This window comes from Podarcis tiliguerta (genome assembly GCF_965153285.1).
Source record: "Podarcis tiliguerta genome assembly, chromosome: 1".
Lineage (NCBI taxonomy): Eukaryota > Metazoa > Chordata > Lepidosauria > Squamata > Lacertidae > Podarcis > Podarcis tiliguerta.
The window spans coordinates 64,236,315-64,259,974 of NC_139534.1; the positions used below are offsets into that span (position 1 = coordinate 64,236,315).

Genomic DNA, 23,660 nt, shown 5'->3' on the forward strand with positions numbered 1-23,660 from the left:
CTGAAGGGGAGTGAAAGGCGGGGTATCAAATCCAAACTCCTCTTCTTCTTCACCTTTAGCATAAAAAATCGCCACCTTCTCTCACTTCCATGGGTGTGCATGTGTGTACTCATTTCCTCATCCCAGAGGGAAACAAAGCTTTTCTCCTGTGTCAGTACAGGAAAGAGACAAGAAAGCCTCTCTCTCTCTCTCTCTCTCTCTCACACACACACACACACACACACACAGTGTTGGAAGTTTGGGTGCAACTCAGTTTGCAGAAGAGGGGTTTGCATAAAGACAGAGAAGTCAGCATAAAGGTACAGTGATAGTCTGGGAATATAATAAATAATAATATATTACTTATACCCCGACCATCTGGCCACGCCTCCCCAGCCACTCTGGGCGGCTTCCAACAGTATATTAAGAACACAATAAAACACCAAATATTAAAAACTTCCCTAAACAGGAGAATACGAAGGCTCCTCGCTCTTTCTCTATTTAGACTGATAGGTTGTACCTCCCTCACATTGACAGACTTCAAGAAGTCAGCTGGGAGCTATCCTGAGTAAAAGGAGCAAGGGTGGCTGCCTTCCTTTAGCTTGTTAGGTTAGAGAACTAGAAACTTTCCTAGCCTAGTTATTTACGTCATACAATAAACTACTTTGTTATTTTTCTTACCCTACAAGCATCTCTGTGTGCGCTTGTTTATTTGCCTAGCTGGAGTACCAGCAATGATTTTTCAGAAAAAGCTAATGAAGCATGGGGAAGTGGGGTTAAGAAATAAAGAGGGACTCTCCCAGAAGCAAGAATGAGGTCTGGAGTCATATGGAGGCCAGCAGAGGAGGCAAGAGGGAGGTGGCATTCACCAAACTAGGTCAGCGAAAACCTGGGGTGTCTCCTGGTGCCACCATAACATTTCCTTAAGAGCATTTGGTTAGTGAAAAGGCATATTGTAAGCTAAAAGAAAATGGAGATGTCACCCTTTCATTAGAACATTAAAGGTTTCCTGAGAATAATGATGGAACAAGTGGGAAACAAAACTAATTAAGCAGTTAGTTTTGCTTCCCACTTGATTCAAGCAATGGTGCAGATGGACCCATAGTCTCAGTCTTCAACTCAGGACTTGCAAGAACTGTAATGATCTGATACTGTACATATTCTCACATAAGTCTTCCTGTTATAGTTTTGGGAAATCATGCGGGGGGAGTAAATATACAAACAGCTCTTCTTAAACGTTTTATTCATCATTCAAAAAGAAAACATTCCATAATCTTTTTACAAGAAAAAGGCTTTGGAAAGAAGGGGGGGCAGTCCCTGCCCCTATTTTTCCAAGTTTTCCCCCCAGACCTTTGCACCTCTAGTTTCATAGCACTTTGTTCCAGGAAAAACTATAGTTAATGCAGTACCACGGGCATATTTTAAGTGATGCATTCCTTTAATTAGCTGCGATTATGTTACATTAAGTATTTCAAAAATGTTAAAGTGATAGTAAGAAGTTTTTGAGGTCCCCCTTATTACTTTTTTTATTTTCTTCAAGATGAAGCAGTCTTTTCAGCTGTGCGAAGTGGTCTTTGATGTTTCTCTGAGTCCTGGAGGAAGAACGAGGTGTTGATTGACCAGATGATGTTCTGGAATTGGGTGTCCCTCTGTTGGATCCAGAATGACGGTGGCTGACAGGTGTAATTTTGTTTGAAGACTTCCGGGTTAATGCCTTTCTACCCAAACCTTCTCTACTATTCCCAGAATGCCTTGTTGTTTTCCCACATGCATTGCAGGTAACCAGCAGAACATTCTTTGCTTCCTTGTACTTCTTCAAAAGCTTTGTTTGTTTTAAATTGAGTTTGTAGCCCTTTGCTTCCCGATTAAGTAGTTTTTGTATCTGTGGAGTCACCCTCTTTTTAGGCATCAGACGTACCCTAACATTACCTGGAAGGAGAAACTGGAAACAGTAATGGCACACTCGGTTCACAGAACCGGCACACTCGGTTTTGTCTTCTCTGTTGCTGAGCGTCCACAGTAAAAACCGTGCTTGGGCTGGGCAAGTGTCTGCCAGCTGCCGTGCTGCATCTTCCAAGTACTGCTGCCTTCCCATCGTCTTGAACAGATCCAAATGTCTGTGGCAAATGGATGAGCTTCAAAGCGAGCGATGATGGAACTGGCCAGGACTCCAGGAGCCCACTCTCTGGCACCAATTATATGACTGCCTGCAGAAGCAAAGTTAAAATAAAATAAATAAAATGGAAGAAACAGATTATTGCAGTTGGATTAATAGCTTGCAATGCAATACATGTAAGACCATTAAACAGATGCAATTAATAGTATTTCCCACTGCAGAGTAAACACACATGTGGTTTCATTGGTGTGTTGTGCCCGTCCCTGGTACTCTGGATCAGTCATCGTTTGCCATCAAGCACAAGTGTCTTCACCATTTTCTCTCTTTCAGTGTTGTTAACTGTGAAGGATAAACGAATATTCCCCAAAATTATGACTGACTGACAAAGCAAATATTATTTGAGGACATTCAAACAATGTGCAGCCGAACACACATTGTTCTTATGTTATGTATTTTAATGTTCTTTATATTCTAAATCACCTGTGATCCCCAGATGAAGGCCAGAATATACCGTACATTTAATAAATACATAAATAAATCATATGGGACCCATTCTCTTGCTGTTCAAAAGGGTTGATCAATGAAGGCTGAAGCAACAAAAAAAAACAACTTACTATCCGTCTGAACTTCAGCTGGGGAGTTGCCTCTGCATCAGTCACCCCAACCTTGCAATCAAAATTTGTATTAGAAAGGCTTTAGACAGCACCTGTATCAGAATTCAGAATAGAAAATTCAAGTAATAAAGCACAAATAAAAACAGGTACTCCTAAGAGTCTCAAAGAGAAGTAATCAAATCACTAGCCCTGTATGCACAACTATGGAATTTCAAGTTACTGACTCCTTGGCCGAGCTGACATGCAATGGGGATCATAATTTAAAGTTATGTGCGTGGATCTTAGGCTTGTGTACCCTCCCAAAAATGCTTAGCATGAATGTAATCCTCTATCCGAAATTGCAGCCAGATTTGGCATGGTCAAGGACAAAATAATCAAGTGATTCTGATGACTATAAACTGACCCCCCGGGTTACTGAAAGGGCTACATTATTGGGGCTGGGGGAGTCAGAAACTCTGGCTATAGCAAAAAGGATCAGCTACATAGCAGACCATCACTCAGCACATTGTGTGCGGGGGTCACACTCCAAAACACTTATACCTGAACCACCCCCATGCGACCATCCTTACCTTCCAAGATGTGGTCATACTGTACAGCAGATGATTAAAAAGATGATTCTGTAGGGGTCTCACAGGTCTTTGCAAGAGTAGCATAAACTAGTTGGCTTAGGTGAAGATAAGGCCATGAGTTTAACAAGTACCAGACTGCCAACAAGGTCAAGCTAACCTGAATCAAAGTTTCAATATGCCAATGTCAATTTACCATTGTGTGCCTTTACAAACTTTACTGCCAACTATTATTGCTGCAAGAACGATGCTGGCACGATCCACTTCTGTACTAGTGCTGAAAAATAGCTTTGTTGTGAAGCTATGACCACAAACCAAATCATTTTTGTATTGACCCAAAACAAGCTGAAAAAATAATTGATTGTACAAAGTACTGTGTTATAAGAAAAATACTGCTCCTTTATCCCTCATGGGGTATCCAAGAGCCCGTATAGAGTCCTTATGTAGGTTCTCTATTGGTAGGAGAAAATAACAGAGGCCAACCAGAGAATATTGAGAAGCAAATCAGCTAGTAAGCATGATCTTTATTAAACTGTTGCAACAGAGTCCCCCACTCCCCCCATGAAGGGAGGGAGGAGAGGAACCCCAAACAATGGTGTGCAAGCTCTTATATAGACCTTTGAAATTGCCTCCCCTATAGCTCAAGACCACCCCCCAAAACATCATACATACATCACAGGAGGGCGGTCTACAGCAGAAAACCTGTCTGTCAGGATGGTCTGGCCATTCTTTTGTGATGGTAAATACTTTAGTTCCTGAATCTCTTACATATATTGATAGTTTGCTCAGCTTAACAGATACTGGCCAGACTGTATTTGCAAAGGGAGGTGTAAGCCCCTACAGTACAAAGACAACGGGAAAGCTTTTCCCATTTCCTTCCTCCTTGAAGCGAAATATTTGAGGTCAATTTGAGGGAGTCAAAATAGCTTCAGGATTGCTCTCCTGTGCTGTTTCAGACACTGCACTTCTGCATGTGTGTTTGCCTTGTACATTTATGAACATTTATTCTATATATATTAGACCTTAGAATTCCTATAACAACTGGGAAGACTACAATTTGGCAGACCTCTCCTTTGGAAGTAAACCCATGCAATGAAATGGGATTTACTTCTGAGTAAACGCACACCAAGCATGTAGGCAGTGGCCTGAAGCAGAGTCAAACCCTTTGGTTGATCTAGCATTCTAGCTCATAGCTACCAACTTCTCTCCAGGGTTTCAGTCAGCAGTCTTTCACAGCCCTACCTAAAGACGCCAGGGTTCTTCCACTATGGGGTACATATGGCAAACAGACGGCACACTTGTCACCCGCACCCCAGCCTTTTTGTAGCACTTTACCAGCTCGAATGATTGGCGGCGGTAAAAGCAGAAGCCGCAGCGAGCGAATGAGTGAATGCAAGAAAAGCAGCAGGATCCACCCCAAGCAATAACAATCAATGAAGTACAGGTGCAAAATGAGAGGGCCACTGAAAGAAACACACCTTGTCAGCCCAGCAGGTATCCCCACATTCCCCACCCCACCTCAAAAAAACCCACTCTCGGGAGAAAAACAACAAAAACAAAACCCGAATCCTTCTCCGGCAGAGGACCGAACTAACACAGCATTTTAAACCCGAGATGAAAACCCCACCGCTCTGCTGCACAGACACGTGGCGAGCAACCCCCTGTCCGCGCTGTTCGTATCACGTGGCGCGTCGGAACACGTCCTCTCCGGAAGAAGAAGGGCGCCTGCGTGCTTCCGCATGGAGCGGAGTGGCGGAAGTGACCTCAAGCTCATTTAAACAAAAAAAAAACAACTGGTTGACGCTTACGAGGTGATATAAGAGGTGGGAAGAGGAGCTTCGGGGCCGGAAGTGAGGAAGGAGGGAGGCAGGGAAGGAGGGGGAGGGAGGCGTCCGTGAGGAACTTTTTCCGTCAGCTGGGCGAGGGAAGGAGAAGATCCACTCGAGGGGCGGCAGGAGCAGCAGCAGCGAGGCTGAGCGGCGGCGCCCCTCTCCGGGGGCGAAAGGGCCACGGAGCCCAGGATGGAGTTCCGCGATATCCTGATGGTGGCGTCGGAGCAGCAGGGGCTGAGCGCAGTGCCGGTGAGGGCTGGCGGGGGCGCGAGGGAGGGAGGCGAGAGGACGGTTGGCGGCGGGGAAGAGCCGACGGCCACCGCCTCTCGCCGAACCGGCTGCGGCCCGTCGCTTCCCTTCTGGGTCCCTCTCTCTTTGCTCTCCTCGAAGCGGACTTTCCTCTGAGTCGAGTCTTCTCGGGCTCTTCTTTCGGTCTCTCTCGCTCCCAGCCGCGCGTACATCCCGGGTTTTCCGTGCGCGCTACTTGCTCAGCTTTTGTGTTGCTAATCTGTTGCTCGCTCAGCTGCCGGCGCCCGGCGAGAGGAGCCTGTTCGGCGAGGTGTCACGGGGGTGGGGTGGGGGATGCTTTTATCAAATGCATTTCTCGCTTGAGTCACAGAAAGATGCCTTTGTTCAAAAGCTGCCGCTGCTGCTTTTTTCTTTTCCTTTTTTCCGGATAGCGAACACTTGACTTCAAATCCCGACCCTTTCCTTTTTTTTTAATCGCAAAAAATAACTTTAAAACTTTAGAAAACGAGACCAAAAAGTTGGTTTGCAGTTACCTCTACATATGCTAGGTTGCTAACCTTAAAATCGTTTTGCAGTTGATCTGAAGCTTGGCCTAAAAACGTAGGGCTAAGGCTTGCATTGAGGTTGTACAATGTCCAAGCAGGATGTGAGGGTTCAGGGAACTTTTTGGATGCCGACCCCATCACTTTTTCTTTTTTAAAATTATTTATGATTATTACTTTGTCAAAATAATTTTGAAATGTGCATCCCACCACCGAGATTATTCCATTGTAGCTATACAACCTCCCAAAATTTCAACACCTCTTACCATGGTTTGGCCCCTTTCTGTTTGAACAGTACAAATTCTACAAACACCCTCCATATCTCCTCAAAATCCTTTCTGCTGCATATTTCCCATCTTACCTTAATGGCACATGTTAATTTATCATTAATAGCTATATCCCACTCCTCTTTATACCAACTTCAATTCTTAAAGGGATTTATCTGGCTTATACTTTCTAAGTGAGCTTCTCCAGGCTTTGAAGATGTGCAGCAGGGTTTTCTGGGTGTAACAACAGCCGCAAAAGCCAGCCTAAGCATGTCTACTTAGGCTTTAGGCAGATGCTTGTTAAAAGAACAGCAGCTGTAGTCTATTTGTGAAACTATTTGTTTTATAGTTATCTGACTTACCTGAATTTGGCTTATGGATGTGGGACTATATTTTAAAGAATCAGAATACAAATGGATATCTAGATTGGTTGTATCATGGAATGGCTGTATGAGAATTACAGTTAGCAAGGAAGTACTAAATGAAAGAGTTCTTAGGATCATGGTGATCATTGCATGTTCTTCTGGTAAAAGGTGTAAGATATTTGATAAAGCAAAGTTTATTAAAAAAAAGCTTCAGGTTTTACAAAAACTGGCAACATAATATTAGTATTATGTAGCATTTGTTAAGGGTAGGTAGCTACTGGGTTACAAAGGAGCTTACAGTGGTACTTCTGGCTATGAACACTCCTGGTTACCCATGCTTCGGGTTACGAGCTCCGCTAACCCGGAAGCAGTTGCTCCTGGTTGCGAACTTCGCCCCATGATGCAAGCGGAAGTCACGGATAAGAACGGTTTCAGCTTAAGAATGGACCTCCAGAACGAATTCCGTTTGTAACCAGAGGTACCACTGTATTGACATTTTCTTCCTTCCTTTTCCTGAAGAAGCATGTTGGGAAGAATATCCTGAGAGTTATGCCACCTTTTTTAGTATCTTAAAATTTGGTATCAAATATTTTCTCAAATACTGGGTCATGATAATCTTTTGGAAGCTGTTGGTAAAATTCTGGTAAGAGACAGTGCCTTTAATTTTTTCTTTCTCTCTCCCTCTACCCATATAATTAATCCAATGCAGCATTAAATAGAATAGATTAAGCTTGGTCCAGTGCACCATGGGCATAGTAGTGTGCATGAAGGATTTCCTATTTGTCAGAGGTTCTCAGGCTTTTTATCCTCAGGGCCCTCTGGAGATGGCTTACACTGAGATCCACTAATCACAAAATGGTGGTTCAGATGTAGAGCCAGTAACACAGTGGTGGCAGACAGAGGCAGAGTTTGGCATAACCAGCTGGCGGTTACTGACATCACTTTCTACTGATATCTGATCCACCTTCAGAAATTACTAAATTATTTGCCACAGTATTTTCCTTGTGGCAGGGAGTTCCATAGCTCAGCTTTCCTCAGGCTAAGTACATACATTTGCTCAGCCTCCCCATTTTAAGCAAAGTGTGCTTACCCAGAGGCTGTAAGTAGAGAAGGCCTGTTCATTCATATTTTTCCCTTCCGGCCCCCCACCAATGCCTCTCAAAGTGTTTTTAACCATCTGCTGTATTCCCTTCCCTCCATGCCAAACTCCCAATATTTTTTATCCCAGCTTCCTGATCCTTTTATATTCACACCTTTTATATCAGCTTCTCTCATCCTCTTCTTTTCTTTTCCTAGTTTATGTATTATTAGTTCATTTATTTATTACCATAAAAATGAAACTTTTATTTCCATTTCTAATTTCCATCAATGCTTACCCTGGTCCTTTCCTCTCAGAGAAGGGAGGGATTGCCTCGCTTCTCTCTCAACTTGTTTCCTGGACACCAGAGTGCAAGAAGTTGCTGATATAGTCATTGGTCCAATCAAAAGTCTTATCACATGGTTAGGTTAGGAGACGGGGCAGGTATTTGAGGAGGCTCTGGACAGGCTGTGACACTGAGGCCAACCTCAGAGTGGCCCAAGACCCACTGGTATGCACCCAGCCTTCTGTTTGAGGGAGCCTGCCCTAGACTAGAGCATAACAGAGCTCTGTTCTCCCTATGGAGTTAGAGGGAGCAGACCATTGTCCCTTCATCACTCTTCCTTGGTCAAGTGGAGTGGGACAGAGAGGACTGGCTAGAGATTTTGGAGTTAATGGACTGGCATGGTGACAGCCCCATTATATGCTGTGGAGGATGGAGGGAACAGGGCTTTGTTATAACCTTTGGAGACTTTTATGTGATACTACATCCTCAGAGGATGGACCAAGCCCAAGGTATATTTTCTATGAGTAGACAGCATGATGATTTAAATGCCTATTGCAGGTCTTTTTATTTAGTCCATGTCTTGATTTTAATTCTCCAGGAAAACACGCAAGTCTCAGTCTAACGAAAAAACGTTCTTCTCTTTGTATCTCATTAATAGGGTCAGTTGAAATATTTATTCTAATGTCCCAAACCTTTACCAGTGCTGGGTTGCTGTGGTTTCCTCAAATAGTGTGCAGCTATAATCTTTGCTGACGTAGGAAAGATGATGTATTAGCAATTCTAATTTAAATGCCTTGCAGGCAAATCAATGCATGCTTACTTTGAAATAAATTCCACTTAAATCAGTGGGGCCTACTGTCAAGTAAGTGCTCATAGGATTGCAGTCTTAGACAAAAACTGGATACAGAAAAAAGGCTGGGCAGCAAATATATCCTGGACACCCTTAGCACAGTTGCACCAAATAGCTGTTCAATATGCATGTCTACTACACATGTAAAAAAAAAGTTTCTTTTAACTTCTCCATACAACCAAAAAAAACCCATTCCAATTCTTATACTTGACCTTCAGTTTTCAAAGTAGGTTGTATAAGGTGACTATATTTTTTTAGCCATAACATCCCCCCCAAAAAAAGCTGGAGACTGCTCTTCTAGATCAGAGGTGGATAACCTGTGGCCTTTCAAGTCTTGTTGGGCTACAACTTCCATCATTAGCCAGGCTGATGGGAGTGGGGAGTCCCATTGCTTGGAGAGTCACAGGTTTGACAACCCTGTCACAGATGCTTTCAGGTCTCTTTTCACATAAATCTTTTATGAACAGTTCATTTTCAGCAATGCCTTCTTCTGTTTTAGTAATCTGAAAGTTTGGGCCGCTCTTCAATTTAAAATAGATTAAATAGAAATTTGAGTCTTGTAAGTGCTCCTGAATACAATACAGATTTCAACATTTACTAGATGAAAGGACAGCTGCAAGTGCGAAGGGTTGGTTGTCAGAGAAAGAGAGAAATTGGTGTTCTTCTTGGGAACCCTGACACAAAACAAAGAAATAGATGCCCCTCAGGGTCCCTTCTGAGTCTACAGTTCTATGCAAAATAGGCTTCAGATGAAACTAGGCATGGGGACAGTCTCCTAGAAATCAAGGAATGACTGCAACTTGATACAGAAAGCATTCTTATATACTTCTGTGCTACACATTTGATTACTATTAGCCAATCGTGTGGCTGCAATAAAACTTTCTATAATAGTTACATCCCACTGTTGTCTAAACCGGTCAGAAATCTCTTAGATACTTTGAGCCCTCCCCAACCTTCTCATTATAACAATATTCATCAATGTCCATCTATATTAATTACCTTATTTATTAGTTGTCCACCAACATCTGCTTTCATTTATTTTGTGATTAATACATCCATTCTTATATATTGATATAATATTAATTGCAATCATTCTGCCTAGCCAGTCTCCCTTCAGCATTGCTATGGCAATTGACCTCCTTGAATTCTTTCAGTGTTAGGACACTGGCTGCTGCTTGTTCCTTCCTAAAAGCAAGTGAGGTTTTTTCCTAATGAGAAGGGTTAGTAAAAGTTCATGCAGCTTTTGCTAGGCTACAATATATCAGGAAAATGGAGTCTAAGCTAGTAAAAGGGATTAAATGAAAGCAAGAAACTACTGTATAGATTCCAAATAGGACAAGCAAATGGAGCTTTCGCTTTCAAGAGAACATATTATATGTTTTGAAGAAGCTATCAGTAAAGTTCATGTTTTATTAAATGCGTATTGCCAGTGTGTGTGTGGATCATGATCTCTTCATGGGAAAAGTGATTTAATCAATGAAAAGGAATCACAATTCAGAACAGGGGTGGGGCACCTGTGGCTTTGCAGGTGTTATTGGACTCATCCTCCTATCTGACCCAGCCAACATAACCAGTGTTCGAGATGGTAGGAATTGTATTCCATGAATATCTGGAGGGCCACAGGTTCCCCACATCTGATTTAGAAATATAATTCCTGAAAGTGTATTTCTCTTAAACAGCTTGTGCTGAATGAAAGCTCAGAAATGATTAATAAAATCTTGAGCGTTTACTACAATTTTATCTTTATTGTTGACTTTGGGAAGTTCATCTCTTCCTGTAAGCTAGCAGAGTTAGTTAACATTTGCTTTCCTGTGGTTGCGGTCCTAGGCAACATTGAACAGCATTCAGAGGTTCCTTTCCTCTGACAGGAAGTCTGTTCCTCCAGCAGAAATAATCTTTCTGTTCAAATTATCTTCCATTGGAAGAGAAGCATTGGATCCAGCCCATTAACTTTGAAAGTCTTACTTATTTTACATCTGAGTAAACATGACTAGGATTGGACTATTAAAATGTATGTATTAAGTTTTCCTGAAGGTAATTTCAGATTTGAGACACTTTAAAAACCATTATCAAGTAGTAAGCAGTTACTGAAATGTTGCTGCTAAGAAGGATTTTAGGCTGAAACTATTCTTTGCTAGATAGTGAATAAGCACATTCACGATCATTTATATGAGAAATAGAAACAATAATGTATTGCATCATGTCTCGCTAAAATTATAGAGCTGTTAGTTCATCTCCCTTAGGGAAAGCCATGCTAAGCAATAATTAGCTGTTTTCAAAATGAAGTGACTATTGGGCTTAGTAATGCTTCCACTGATAGCTCAGTTGTTGCTATAGATAACTCAAGATCTGACCCAAGTATGTAAATATCTATTAACTTGATTTAAAAAGTAGTCCTTGTTATTGTTCAACAGTAACACATAGGGTCTGTGTAGTGTAGGGAATGAATCTGGCCAAAGGCAATGTGATAGTATAAGATAAAAAGAGAAAGTATTTTCAAAGTTTGAATTATAACATTTAGAATTTCTACATGATTTTGTCTTCTTGTTAAGCTGTAGTTTCAGAAATAGCATTGGGATCTTCAAATAAAGGGCTACTGCACTCTTGTTATTTTATTTTATTTTTTAGCTTCACAGCGACTCTGTGGAGTGGGTCATATTTCAATATCTGGCTCAGTCAGGGTTGTGAGATTTCTTCATTGTACTTATGACAACTGCCTACTTCTGTCAAAGTAACTTAAAGAAAAACCAGGTGGTGGTTTCACTCTTAGTTTGGAGAGGGCAGTGTTTTAAAAGACACCTGCTCTCTTTTAAAGAGGGGATAAATGCTAATTTTGGAGCTAACATAGTTTTGAATAATTTTCACTAATATTTCAAGGCATGGAGGGTGTAATCAAGTTTTACAAAATGAACTTTTAAAGGCTTTGTGGTTTTCAATTTCAGTTATTGCTTAAATGCTGTGTAACAACAGCCATCTGCAGCTTGCATATTGCTACAGCTTTCAACCCTACAGTTGCCATCTGGAGGTGCTCAGAAAAGGATAATCAGTGTTTTAAAAAGCACACCAGGAGTGTTTGACCTGTGCTTTTCGCCACTGCGGACAAATCTTTGTATAAAGCTGGTACTTTTATCAAACAATGAGAATGGAATGTTACTGCCTGTCTAGCTTGTTCACTGAGTTGTTGGAGAGAACTTGTAGCTGTAGTAGACTTTTATACCTCATACAAGCTATGTGTTGTATAAAGTCTTGTATTAAAGTATTTGTTTTAGTGTTCCTTTTTTCATTGAGAAGGAATATCAATATATTCTAAATTGGTAATTATAAACACACACACACACAGTTACAGGTAGTCGTGTTGGTCTGCCGTAGTTGAAACAAAATAAAAAAAATCCTTCCAGTAGCACCTTAGTGACCAACTTGGTATGTTCTTGGTATGAGCTTTCATGTGCATGCACGCTTCTTCAAATACAAAGAAGATTGGTATCTGAAGAAGTGTGCATCACATAAAAGCTCATACCAATAACAAACTTAGTTGGTCTCTAAGGTGCTACTGGAAGGAATATATATATATAACATAAAACAGCTTTTTTTCTTATACAGCTAAATAAGTAATTACAATTAAATCTGACCATGTTTAAACACTCCCCCCCAAATAAATCACAAATTAAGTACAAAAACTCTTACTTGCATAAGCACTGAGACAGCTTTTTGAATAAAATATAGCCTGTCTTGTGTTATATCTATGCTCTTCTGATATTGTTATACTGCAATTTCCATTAGCTCCAACCAACATAGCCAGTGGTCTGTGATGATGTCATTCAAAATGTTGTGATAAGATGGTTTATGACGTATTGTGGCATGTGGTTGTGGCCAGTGCTAAGCACCTTAAACACCACTGAAATCAATTGCTGAAAAGGCTTTTATTGTTAAATTGCCCAAAGTCCCCAACCTGTTGTGTACAGTAGCTAGAAACCTAGAGCCTTTAAGATTGGTGTGTGGTTCTGACATTTTGTCTCTTTTTCAGAAAAGATACAGTTTGGCAGTAGGCCCTCCCAAAAAGGATCCAAAAGTGAAAGGTGTTCAGTCAGCAGCTGTGAGAGCTTTCCTCAAGCGGCAAGAAGAGGAACAAAGGAAAAAGGGTATATTTTTAAATTCTCTTTCTCCTCCCAAGAGCCACTGTCACTTATTTTTGGTGATAACTGTCTTCTGTTTCTTTTTGAATATTGTTGCCATAGTTCCCTCATTTTTGGATGTGCATTGGCTTCTATAATCCTCTGAAAGCAGTGGCAAAACTTAAAGAGTTGGTTCATTTCCTCCCCTCTGTTCTGCATTTAGAACTGGATTCAGATGACTGAAGCCAATGCAAGGACTTCTGCGAGCACAACAAGGCTTCCCACCTTCCCTATCAATATCTCTGGGGTAGTACAGCATGCAGTGAGCAGGGAGAGGGGGAGATCATTCCATCAGGCAAGCAGGAATTCCATCAATGCTGCTGGGTTGTTTGGAACATCAGAGTGTTGAATTCCTCTCCGTTTGTACAATAGCTAGAAACTACAACACCACAGAGATTGGTGCATAGTTTTGACACCTTGTTCTTTCAAAGCAAGTTTTATTTAACAGGCTTTTTGACAAATTCCAGAAGATACTAGACAGAACTGCTCTTTGAAAGTCCTCCTCCTCAGTTTTGCAAGCAGTTGCCCATGTTCAGTGGGGAGCTGCTGCCTGAGAAACCCAAACCCACAACCTCCTGGGTGTGCTGAATTAATTGTGCAGTTCTTTAGATCTCAGTCAGCCCTTGTGTTTAAAGTGGAGCTCTTAATTAAAATTCTGCTGTGTAATTTCCAAGGGTAGCTTTTATGTTCCATGTCTGCTATTTGATTGCTTAGATAGTTTGTAAACTCTGAGCATGACCTTTACTAGCCATTGCAGTTTTTCAAGCTATCCCAAGATTTGTCAAGCACAACAAATATTTTACATAGGAACTTTCCTTCTTTTACAGCCATTGAAGAAAAAAGAAGAAAAGAAGAACTTCTCGCTAAACGTATAGAACTGAAACATGACCGAAAAGCAAGAGCTATGGCTTCACGGACGAAGGACAATTTCCGTGGCTATAATGGCATTCCTGCTGAAGAGAAGCCTAAAAAGAGGCAAGGCCGTGAAAACAGTTCTGAAGGGAACACAGAAGGAGGTGAATGCATGACAGGTGATGAAATGGAGCAATTTGAATATGATCAGACAGAATCGGAGCATGAATTGGAAGAATATGAAGAAAAGCCATCCAAAGCACCAGTGAAACCAAAGGCGCCTCCCAAAAGTGCACCTCCAACACTGAACTTTAGGGACCTTTTAAAGCTGGCTGAAAAGAAACAGTATGAGCCAGTTGAAATAAAAGTTCCTCTGAAAAAGACAGAGGAAAGACCCATGACAGCGGAAGAACTGAGAGAGCGAGAATACTTAGAGCGGAAACACAAAAAGGGGGTTATACTAAAAGAGAAAAAAGTTGGGAAAGAAATAAAACAGGTCACTATATCAAATTCTTCCAAGAAGGAATTTTCACAGAAGGAGCTCATAAATGCTAAACCTAGTAAGCATTCAGCAGACAAACATTCCTTGTCGAAAGGAAGCCTTTCCTCTCAAAGTAGTACTGACAAGAAATCCAAGGGACCAGCTTTAAATGAAAAGCATTTGAAGTTGTCATCTGCCTCCAAACCCAACCCTTCTGAGAAAGCAAAACCTGCACATAAGGTCCCTTTGAAAAGCCCATCGAACAGCAGTCAAATTAAACCAGCATCTAATGGGGGTGGGAAATCTGGACCTAACTCTCATACCCCAACTTTGAAAACAGCTGCAAATGGAATTCTCAGGCATCCATCTGCTAAAGAAATTGGTCTGAAAAAAACTACTAGCCAAACAAAACCATCTGGTGCGGCTCCTTCCCAGCATGAAGGTGTTAAAAATGTCAGCTCCAAGCAAGCAAGCCGCAATTCAGGCGCAGGAGGACCTCTTCCACGAGCAAAGAGCAGCTTGAGTACAGGTCCAGGTCGGCCAAGCAGCAGTTTGATTGCTGGACGTGGACCACAGGGCAATAGTTCAGGCATGGGACCTGGACGATTAGGTGGCGGCTCGGGATCAGGGCAACGAAGCAGCAGCTCAAGTGCGGGACTTGTACGGCCAGGCAGTAACTTAGGTGTGGGATCTAGCAGACCAGGCAACAGTTCAGGACCAGTGCGTTCTGGAAGTAGTCAAAACATAGGACCCGGGCGGCCAAATAGTCTAAATGCAGGACCGGCAAGAGGTAGTAACTCAGGATTGGGACCAGGCCGGCCAAACACCACTTCAGTTGGAACTCTGAAACCAAAGTGTACGGTTGTATCAGAAACGATCTCTTCTAAAAATCTGGTACCACGACAAGGTAGCGGTCAAATGAATGGGATGAGGCCATTTCCACAACAAAGACCCAGAATCCCCCCACAAGGTATCTTTAAAGTTTGAGTTTATGAATAATTTGATATGTACTCTTTGTTGCATTCATACATTTGTTGTCTCACTGTATCTGTTGGGACTTGGAGTTGCATATCTTCCAATCTAGTGCATGTTAGTTGAATGTGAGTTCCATTGAGTTCAGTGGTAGTACAGTACTCCGAGAATTTGTATAGGATCTCATTCTACCATGAACTTTGTAAACAAAAAAAAGCAAAGCAAAATATGGACTGTTTTTAAAACTACTTTGCAGATTTGATTGCTCCTCACAAACATACGTATGGTAGAGTGTAGGAAACCTTAGATAAATTTTATGGTCTTGTTAACGTCAGGTACATTTATGTGATTTCTGGCTTCTACAAGTTCAAGCAAATTCAGTGTGAGCAGGAAAGGCTGTAACAAAGATATTGTGGTTGATATTAATTCCATGATTGATTTACGGGTAAGTAGCTCCCTTGATCTGAAGCACAGGAATCACTCCTGTTGGGGGAGGGCAGAGTTGAGCTTTATTTTTATTGGAGCACTCCTTTGCCAAGGCAGACAGGATTTCAACTTAATCTTTGCAGCAGTCAGTAGCCCTTACTCTCCCATAACAAAGGTTCTCTTATTCTAGATTAGCTTGCTGCAACTCCAGTGCTTGTACTGTATGAAGAAGCGATGTCAACCATTTTGGAGAGGGAGACGGTGCTGGAATGCTGTAGATGTACACAGATAATGCTTTGCTGCTAAGCACAAATCATCCTTCGCCTTGCCCTGCTTTTTCAAATCTGGGCCTAACATGTCAAGCAGATGGAATTAAGTGCAGATTTTGTGTTCTAGTGTAGAGAAACTGCATGGGAATTATCCCCTCCCCCCAAATAATACTGGGCAATTCAACTAACCTGAATGATGGAAGATTCAGAACAGATAAAAGAGAACTACTGCATACAGCACATACTGGTAGTTTAACTATGAAATTCATTTCTATAAGATGTGATGGCCACCATCTTAGATATGTTGAAAAGTGAACTGGAAGCATTAATGGAGGATAGGGCTTGCCATGATGTTCTACCGCCACTGTTGGAAGTCTGAATCCCAGTTGCTGAGAATCACAAGCGAGGAGAGTTCGGTTGCACTCAGGTCCTGCTTGCAAACTTTCTATAGGCATCTGGCTGGTCACTGTGACAACAGGATGTTGGACCAGTTGGGCCTTTAGCCTGGTCCAGCCGGACTCTATGTCTTTGCGTCTGGTACATAATAATCTGTCTGGTACATAATAAGCTACCTAATAACGCTTGAAGCAATAGGCCTAGTAAACACACACCATTTAGTATTCTTATTATGAGGAGGATTTCAGGTTTGTATTCCAAGAGTAGATTTGTTGTGTTGATGTAATACGCCCCTGCATTTGAAAAGAACATTTCTTTTTGCCAAGCCATTTACAGTGATCCAACTAAATTTGTTACTTAAATGCTGGGTAGCGGGGATGACTAACTTGTGTGCCTTCAGATGATGATGAACTCACATCAGCCCCCGTCAGCCATGGCCAGCAATCAGAAATGATGGAACTTGTAGTCCAGCAGCATTTGGAAGGCCAAAAGTTAATCTGCCCCTGCATTACACCAATAGCTGCCCAGAATGTAACCCATGTAAAGCCTCATGAAGTGACTGCATTAGCTAATGAAAAACTAATGCAGCACAAAAATAAAGGTTGCAGTGGGTTTGGAAGTGTGTATTACATGTCTGAATTTCACCCCTTAGGTTTTCCAAGACCATTTCTTCCACCTATTACTAGTAAAAGGCAATATGAAGACGATGAAGATGAATACGATTCTGAAATGGAGGACTTCATAGATGATGAAGGAGAGTCCCAGGAAGAAATCTCTAGACATATTAAAGAGATATTTGGCTATGATCGGGCTAGGTGAGAAAAAAAATATTGTATCATTTTATACCATTGTGTAATTATGACAGTCTCTATAACATTCATGTAAGGTGCATAAAGTTTTCCCCGATACAGTTTCATAATTTGGTCTGCTTGAGTACTTTTGAAATTAATCAGGAGCTCCTTAAGAAAACAGAGTTTGAGCAAAAGTTCTCAGTGGTTTCTGTCAACTATAATCGCGGATAAAAAATATGAATGTGCATGTACTCAAAAAATGCAAGAAAGGGGCTGATATACTACAATATGCAGCCTATTGCCAAAGCATATGATTACTGAGACTAAAGGTCCCCACCCCTGCACTGAAAGGAACTGACTTGGTCCAGCCATATACCGTAATTATAAGGTTACTTGAAACATATTTCTGTTTTATTTAAATGCATATACAATTCTGGTTCTGAAACACATGCATTTATGTATTATAGCAAAAGTGAACATATTGCATTTCATTTTGCCTATTACTCTCAGATATAAAGACGAAAGTGATTATGCCTTACGTTACATGGAAAGCAGCTGGAAGGAGCAACAGAAGGAGGAAGCCAAAAGGTAAGCAGAGTTGAATCTATCCACTTCACTCTCCCAGATTTTGGTCATCCATCAAAAAGAAACAGTTCCATGAATGTGATTCCAAATAATGATGAGTTTGGAATCATTGTGAGCCATGGCAAGCAATGTGAGCAAAATGGCTGAAGTCTCTGTGAAGTGACCTCAAGTGAAGGGGAGGTTTTTTGGGAAATGATTCAAAGTCAGCCATGAATATATTGGCATACTGTGGAGATCTGCACGTTTTCATCACAGTGCTGTTAACCTGAAACCAAAAGCTCTCCATAAATTTGAAATAAGTGAGGACAATGTGACCAACTTGGTGGAGAGATCAACTGGGATAATATTCCTGATGGATTCTTACCCATCTTTGTTAGTGTATGGAGCCTCAGCATCCATGCTTGCTTGAATGATGGTCCCTGGGAAGACTGTCAAAGACTGTAGCTTCCTCAGAAAGTCAGTGATCTCCTGAAAACAATTTTAAATATTGGGCCCAAATGGAGACAATGATTTTTGTCCCATTACAAATGTTCTACTCAGTGAAGCTAAGATGATTATATGGACCAATTCCTGCTATTGTGTGTTTTTTGCATACTTATTTAGCATATATTGAAGCTAAGACTGTAATTCTTGTATTTCATTGCAATACTTAATACATTTTTTACCTAACCAGCTCTGTCGGCAGAAGCCCTGCACAAGGACCTCTGCTTGTGCAACAGTGCTTTCCCCTGCCTCTCCCCACGGGCCTCTCAAAATTGGCTCTGGGGAAGGGTCAGAAGAATTCCTAGAACAGAAGGGGGGGTATTGTTCCATCTGGCAAGCTGGGATGCTTGCACAGGCAAAATGATTGGAAGAATGGAACATGTAATTCAAACAGGTCTTTAAGCTGCTGCAAAACAGTCCATGGCAGGGGTTGCCAACCTGGCACTAATTGGCTTTTATTAGGTGCCCCTGGGAAAACCACTGCCCCCACTCTGAGTTTTCATTTAAAATAAGCAAATGTCTAGCTCTCCTAAAATGAAAGTTATTGGGCAAAATGTACAGGTACCTTCTCTTTGGGGGGAGTGTGATGTGGCCACCTTGTATATTTTTCCGAGTACAGAGGAATGCCCTCTGTTGTTATTGCATAGCAATTCTGTGTGTATTGCGTGGTCTCCACAATCGGCTGGCTTCCCATAGTGAGCATAAGATTGTCAGGGTCAAGTTTTCTCTCTAATTTTGTGTTACGCCACACTATCCATGTGCACTATTTTGTGACTAGTGCCCTCAGGACTTTCCTGAAATTTGTAAAATGCCCACTGCTCCAAAAAGATTGGTGGTCCCTGTTCTGTGGTTTCGCTGCAACAAGCTTACATGCCTAAACCTCCGGAAGTGTGCTGTACAAAAACAGAATATAAACGCAATCAGTTTGGTTTCCTGTCTGGTCATATATAGGATTGTCTGGAGGTATTATTGATCCTTGTAGCATCTTCAAAGCAACATGTGAATACAAATTTCAGCTGCTCTAACTCTCTATATTTATACTCTTAATTGGGGGATATCATTATTGTTCAGGCCAATTGCAGCAGCAATTACAATTAGCCAGCCTTTCTTTATATAGCATGTTTTTAGTATTGGGTAGGCTTGTAACCTTGTGCCGTCTCAATATGTTATGGGAGCCATTTATTTTTATTTTTCTATTCCCAGTCTAATTGTAGCATATTCCAGTGCTGTTGCATCCCTGGAAATGTAAGGCAGTTTCTAATATGGCTTCTCTAGGGGATATCCTAAACCTAGCTAAGATTTCTGCAAGCTGTCTAGTGATGGGTAATTGTAAGAGGGTTACATTGATTTCCTCCTGGCTAGGGATTTTTTGTGCTCCTACATTTTGGGTTTAATTATCTTCAGATTTTAGTGTAACTAAATCTTTATTCCGCAGCTTGAGGCTTGGAATGCAGGAAGATCTAGAAGAGCTAAGACGTGAAGAAGAGGAATTGAAACGAAAGAAGCAGGCAAAGAAGCTGAGAACACGTTAATCAATTTGCCATAGCTATGGTTTTCTTGTTATTCTTCCATTTCTTCCCCCCCCCCCCCCAATTCTGCTGCTTGTTCCAAATTTCAGCTTTAGTTTTACTTTGCATATGAAAGGGTAAAAACTTGAGTAGAAAATGGAAATATAGAAATATGGTTCTTTAATTTGACCCACAAATTCATATTTTTAATATTTGCCAATGCTTCCTTTTTATAAAATAAATGCACTAATTGAGAATATAGACGGAATTAAAGTGGAAATGAATGTTACTACTGCCTAAATTAGTTCAAGGATGCCAGCAGACTACTGACTGACTATGCACTGGCTTGCAAAATGTGGGCCCTCACACCAGTACGACAGCCTGCATTCTTCATTTTACTTTAAAAAGGAATAATGTTGTTTGTGTCCTGAGTCAAGATTCTTAAATTCTTCCCATCCAGATAAAGCACAGATTAAAAAATTGTCGCTGCTGTTCTTGATGTTGAAAGCAATATTGACCTGTATTGGAGAAGATTATTTGAAAAAGCAATGTTATCATGAAAGGTCATGAGCATTGTCTTCGAAAACTAATAGACTGAACCTATCCCTAGAAGTAGCTGTTGTGGAATAAACAGACAGCAGTGTCTGGCACGAAGAAAAGAAAACAGCATCATACATGCCAACAGAAATCTCATCCTGCCTCCCCTTGCAAAGCTAACTTGCTGGTTCTAGTAATATAAGGTTGTTCCTCTGGCTTCTTGAATTCAGTAGAGTGGGGCCTTGGGAAACCCTGTATCTATTCCCATGTGTTTGAAGTCTTCCTTGAGCTGATAAGAGTCAGTCCACTGCCTGATTTTTTTCCTATCCTGCTGTGCAGAAGATAGAATCGAGCTACTTCATGTCATTTAGAAATTATTTCAATAAGAAATGGGACCAAATGATGAGTTTGCCTTGTAGGACTGGGATTTCATTGCCAAAAATAAAAATAAAATTATCTTGGGAAATGCAAACTTACATTTTATATAGATATATAATTTCTATGACTTTGGCTTAACTACATTTTAGGAATATTTTTAGAATATACCCCATTTTTTTCAGTCTCCATTTCTAGATTAAGTGCATATTGCATAACAACCCCAAAGCCTGCTGGTGTATATTGCCAACTAGTTTATTCCAGAATAGACACCAATTCAATCTACATCCTTCTCATTGCAGGCATCTTTATAGTTATTCTGAACAGTTGTTCAATAAAGCAGCTGAATAGATTCCCCACAAAGAAACATACTTTATAGTTTGTCAAAAGGTCATTTTTGTTAGTTTTTGAACGTTTGGTTACGCACCAATTTAAAGCTACTACAAAAGTAACACAGTAATTGAATGTTACAAAAAGTTCTAGGTTTTCCCTCATTTAAAAGAACTGTGCTTTGGGATTTCAGTCATGTTTCATGTATTTTATTACTCTGGTGTCCATGATATGCTGTCTAATAAATAAAAAAACCGATTATGCTTGCTAAAAATTGCATCGTTAGGCCAATAATGAAGAATATGATATTCTTCTAAAAGCTAAAACTAAGGTTGGACAGTGTATCCTGATTAGTGTTCTAGCGGAGAGGTATTCTAGCAAAGATTGGCTACATTTTAAAGAATAATTGGAGGTGAAATTGTAATAAGTAACAGGAATGAATGAATTCAGCCTTCAAAATGGGAAGTGGAGTTTAATCGGGAGAATTAATGTAAAGAAAATAAAGAACCTTTGCTTATAAAATCCTTCAGCCACCTCTTTTTGTTGTTGGGTGGTGTTTGCTGAAATGAAACTATTGGACAGTTGCTACAATTAGTATGCAGCTGAACTGGAACTCTTAAAAGTTACTGTTATCTCTAGTGCTATTTCCCCCCATTTGTCTGCGTTACATCTTGCTGTGATTAATATATACACACATGAATCTGGCAAATGCACCCATTTGTCTTTTTAATTCGTTCAAGGCAATGACTGTTGGAAACATGACCAGGCTGCTGTTCATTTTATAATTATTCTAATGTGAGGATGTATCTTAATCATCAGCCCAGGTACGGTCCTCAGCAAGCTGAAGAATTTGTAGCACCAGAAATCTGAACAGAAATCTTCATTATTCACATGCATGTTTTAACCACGTCTTGTAAGTTCTGTTCAAGACTGTATTCTGAAACATTTCAGTGTTACTTGTCTTGTAGAAGATAACCTAATATTGCCAATCTTCTTTTATCACTTTAGAACTTCCAAAATAGAAACTTGCCCTGAACATGAGAATGATCATGCGTTCTAGAGAATAATTGTATTCTCTTTTGAGATGATGAGCTGTTTAACATGTCTGTTTGCATTATTTGTGTGTGGCAGGAAAATGTTTTTCCCGTCATTTTTCTTGGTTCTTCCCCTTAAATAAACATATCAATTATTTAATGGTTCACTAATCAGCTAGAATATTCATTTCTTCCAAGGCATATACAACACTGAAGCAAAAGAAACAAATTGAATATTTTCCTTTTGGAGGTGTCAGGCTTCTGTAGAGACATCATAGATTGCATTAGCAGAACTCTAGTCTAAGTTGCTGATTCTGTTCAGTGAAAGATGTGCCTTTTTTTACATACATTAATATTTCCAGGAATGTAGGATGAAGAGTTAATTCTGCTGTCAAAGATGCTTTATTGATGCTTGATCATGTGAAATAGCATAGTTTTTTTATAAAGTCCTTCCAGGTCTTGTATTGCACAACTACAGTAGTTAGTATTTATTGATATTACTAAGTAAAACTGAAGGGCACTTTGTATTTAATTAAAACTTAATTTTGCAATTGCCTTATATGTATTTTATTAAGGCTGTACTTACACTTTTTACAGCAGTATCTGACAGGCCAGGGCAGCAAGTTTCATGGAAAATCCTAGCAAACAACTCTGATTTATTCTTTAATGGAGAACTCTTTCAAAATGTATAAAATCTTATTTTTTATAAGCCCCTGATTTTTATCCAGCATAACTAATTTTTATTTGGCTTTGGCTTTCTGTAAATTTAATTACCCCAAAGTGTATTTCTACATATATAGCAGGAGACCAAAACACTGGAAAGAAAATACAGTCTTGAAGAGACTAGTAAATTAATTGTGATGACTATGTTGGATTTCTATTTATTTTGTTGAGTCAGAGTACTACAATCAAGTGTTAGCATATAACTGAGGATGCTTCTAGATTCCATGTTCTGTTTTTTGTGAAGCTCATTGTGTTTAACACAATGTGACAAATCAGGTAAAAACTGTTAACCTTATTGTTTTTTTCTGGTGCTGTCAGAGTGTATGCTTTTGCACATTTGAAGTGCAGTCTGAAAGCAAATTATGTATATAATAAATTACAGACATTAAAACATTTTATTGAATTTTTCACTGGTTTGCATTAATTTGTAGGAGACTTTAAAATACCAGGGTGTTCCTTCCACAAGACTCCTTGCAAAATATTCTTTGTTCCTTGAAGTTTGCTATTTCACTTTGTTATTAAGTGTCTGAGCCATGCAGAAGCGGCTGGAATTTATTAGATCTTATTACAGAGTATCAAAATAGCTGAGTTATTAAATAGCAGATCAAATATTAAAAGTTTTAATTGAATGATGCCGTTTCTGACTACTTTGTCATAGTCGCTAATGTTAGGGAATAATATTGACTGAGTTCAGTACAAATACTGTGCTATAGTTCAGTAACATATAAGATTGTATCTTAGTGGAAAATTAAAAACTGGAAAAGCAGTTGTCCATTGAGCTGTAACACAGCATATATCTGTTGAATTTCATCTTTATGGCTTTAGCCCAGTTAATACAAAAATCAAAAACTTCACGTCATGCTTGCCATATCATGACTGTCCTTTGTATTCTGTAATTGCTTCCCTAAATCAATGAGGGAGCCAAAGAATCTTAGATGTTAAAGTGAAATAATTTTGCAAGCCCTCGGCATGACCCTATGGCC

The 23,660-nt window shown here is 40.3% G+C and overlaps 2 protein-coding genes across 4 annotated transcripts; one reads left to right on the top strand and one right to left on the bottom strand.

The window, feature by feature from the left end:
- Window positions 1-1,207: 1,207 nt before the first annotated feature.
- On the bottom strand, window positions 1,208-4,954 carry RMP24 (ribonuclease MRP subunit p24). Of its 3 annotated transcripts, XM_083431643.1 has the most exons (3): window positions 4,754-4,954; window positions 2,710-2,801; window positions 1,208-2,186 (listed from the first exon to the last, which is right to left on the bottom strand). In XM_083431643.1, the coding sequence occupies exon 3, from the start codon at window positions 2,072-2,074 to the stop codon at window positions 1,460-1,462; it is 615 nt and encodes a 204-aa protein (XP_083287769.1). In that variant the 5' UTR covers window positions 2,075-2,186; window positions 2,710-2,801; window positions 4,754-4,954; the 3' UTR covers window positions 1,208-1,459. The 3 variants fall into 3 exon arrangements, with proteins under 3 accessions (XP_083287769.1, XP_083287771.1, XP_083287770.1); XM_083431645.1 differs by lacking the exon at window positions 2,710-2,801; XM_083431644.1 differs by lacking the exon at window positions 4,754-4,954 and having other exon boundaries at window positions 2,710-3,208.
- A 148-nt stretch (window positions 4,955-5,102) lies between these two features.
- On the top strand, window positions 5,103-23,087 carry SPTY2D1 (SPT2 chromatin protein domain containing 1). The gene is made up of 6 exons (XM_083431618.1): window positions 5,103-5,356; window positions 12,768-12,882; window positions 13,743-15,218; window positions 16,964-17,126; window positions 17,613-17,690; window positions 19,606-23,087. Exons 1-6 carry the CDS (start codon window positions 5,297-5,299, stop codon window positions 19,700-19,702), a joined length of 1,989 nt encoding a protein of 662 aa, XP_083287744.1. The 5' UTR covers window positions 5,103-5,296; the 3' UTR covers window positions 19,703-23,087.
- The last annotated feature ends 573 nt before the right edge of the window (window positions 23,088-23,660 follow it).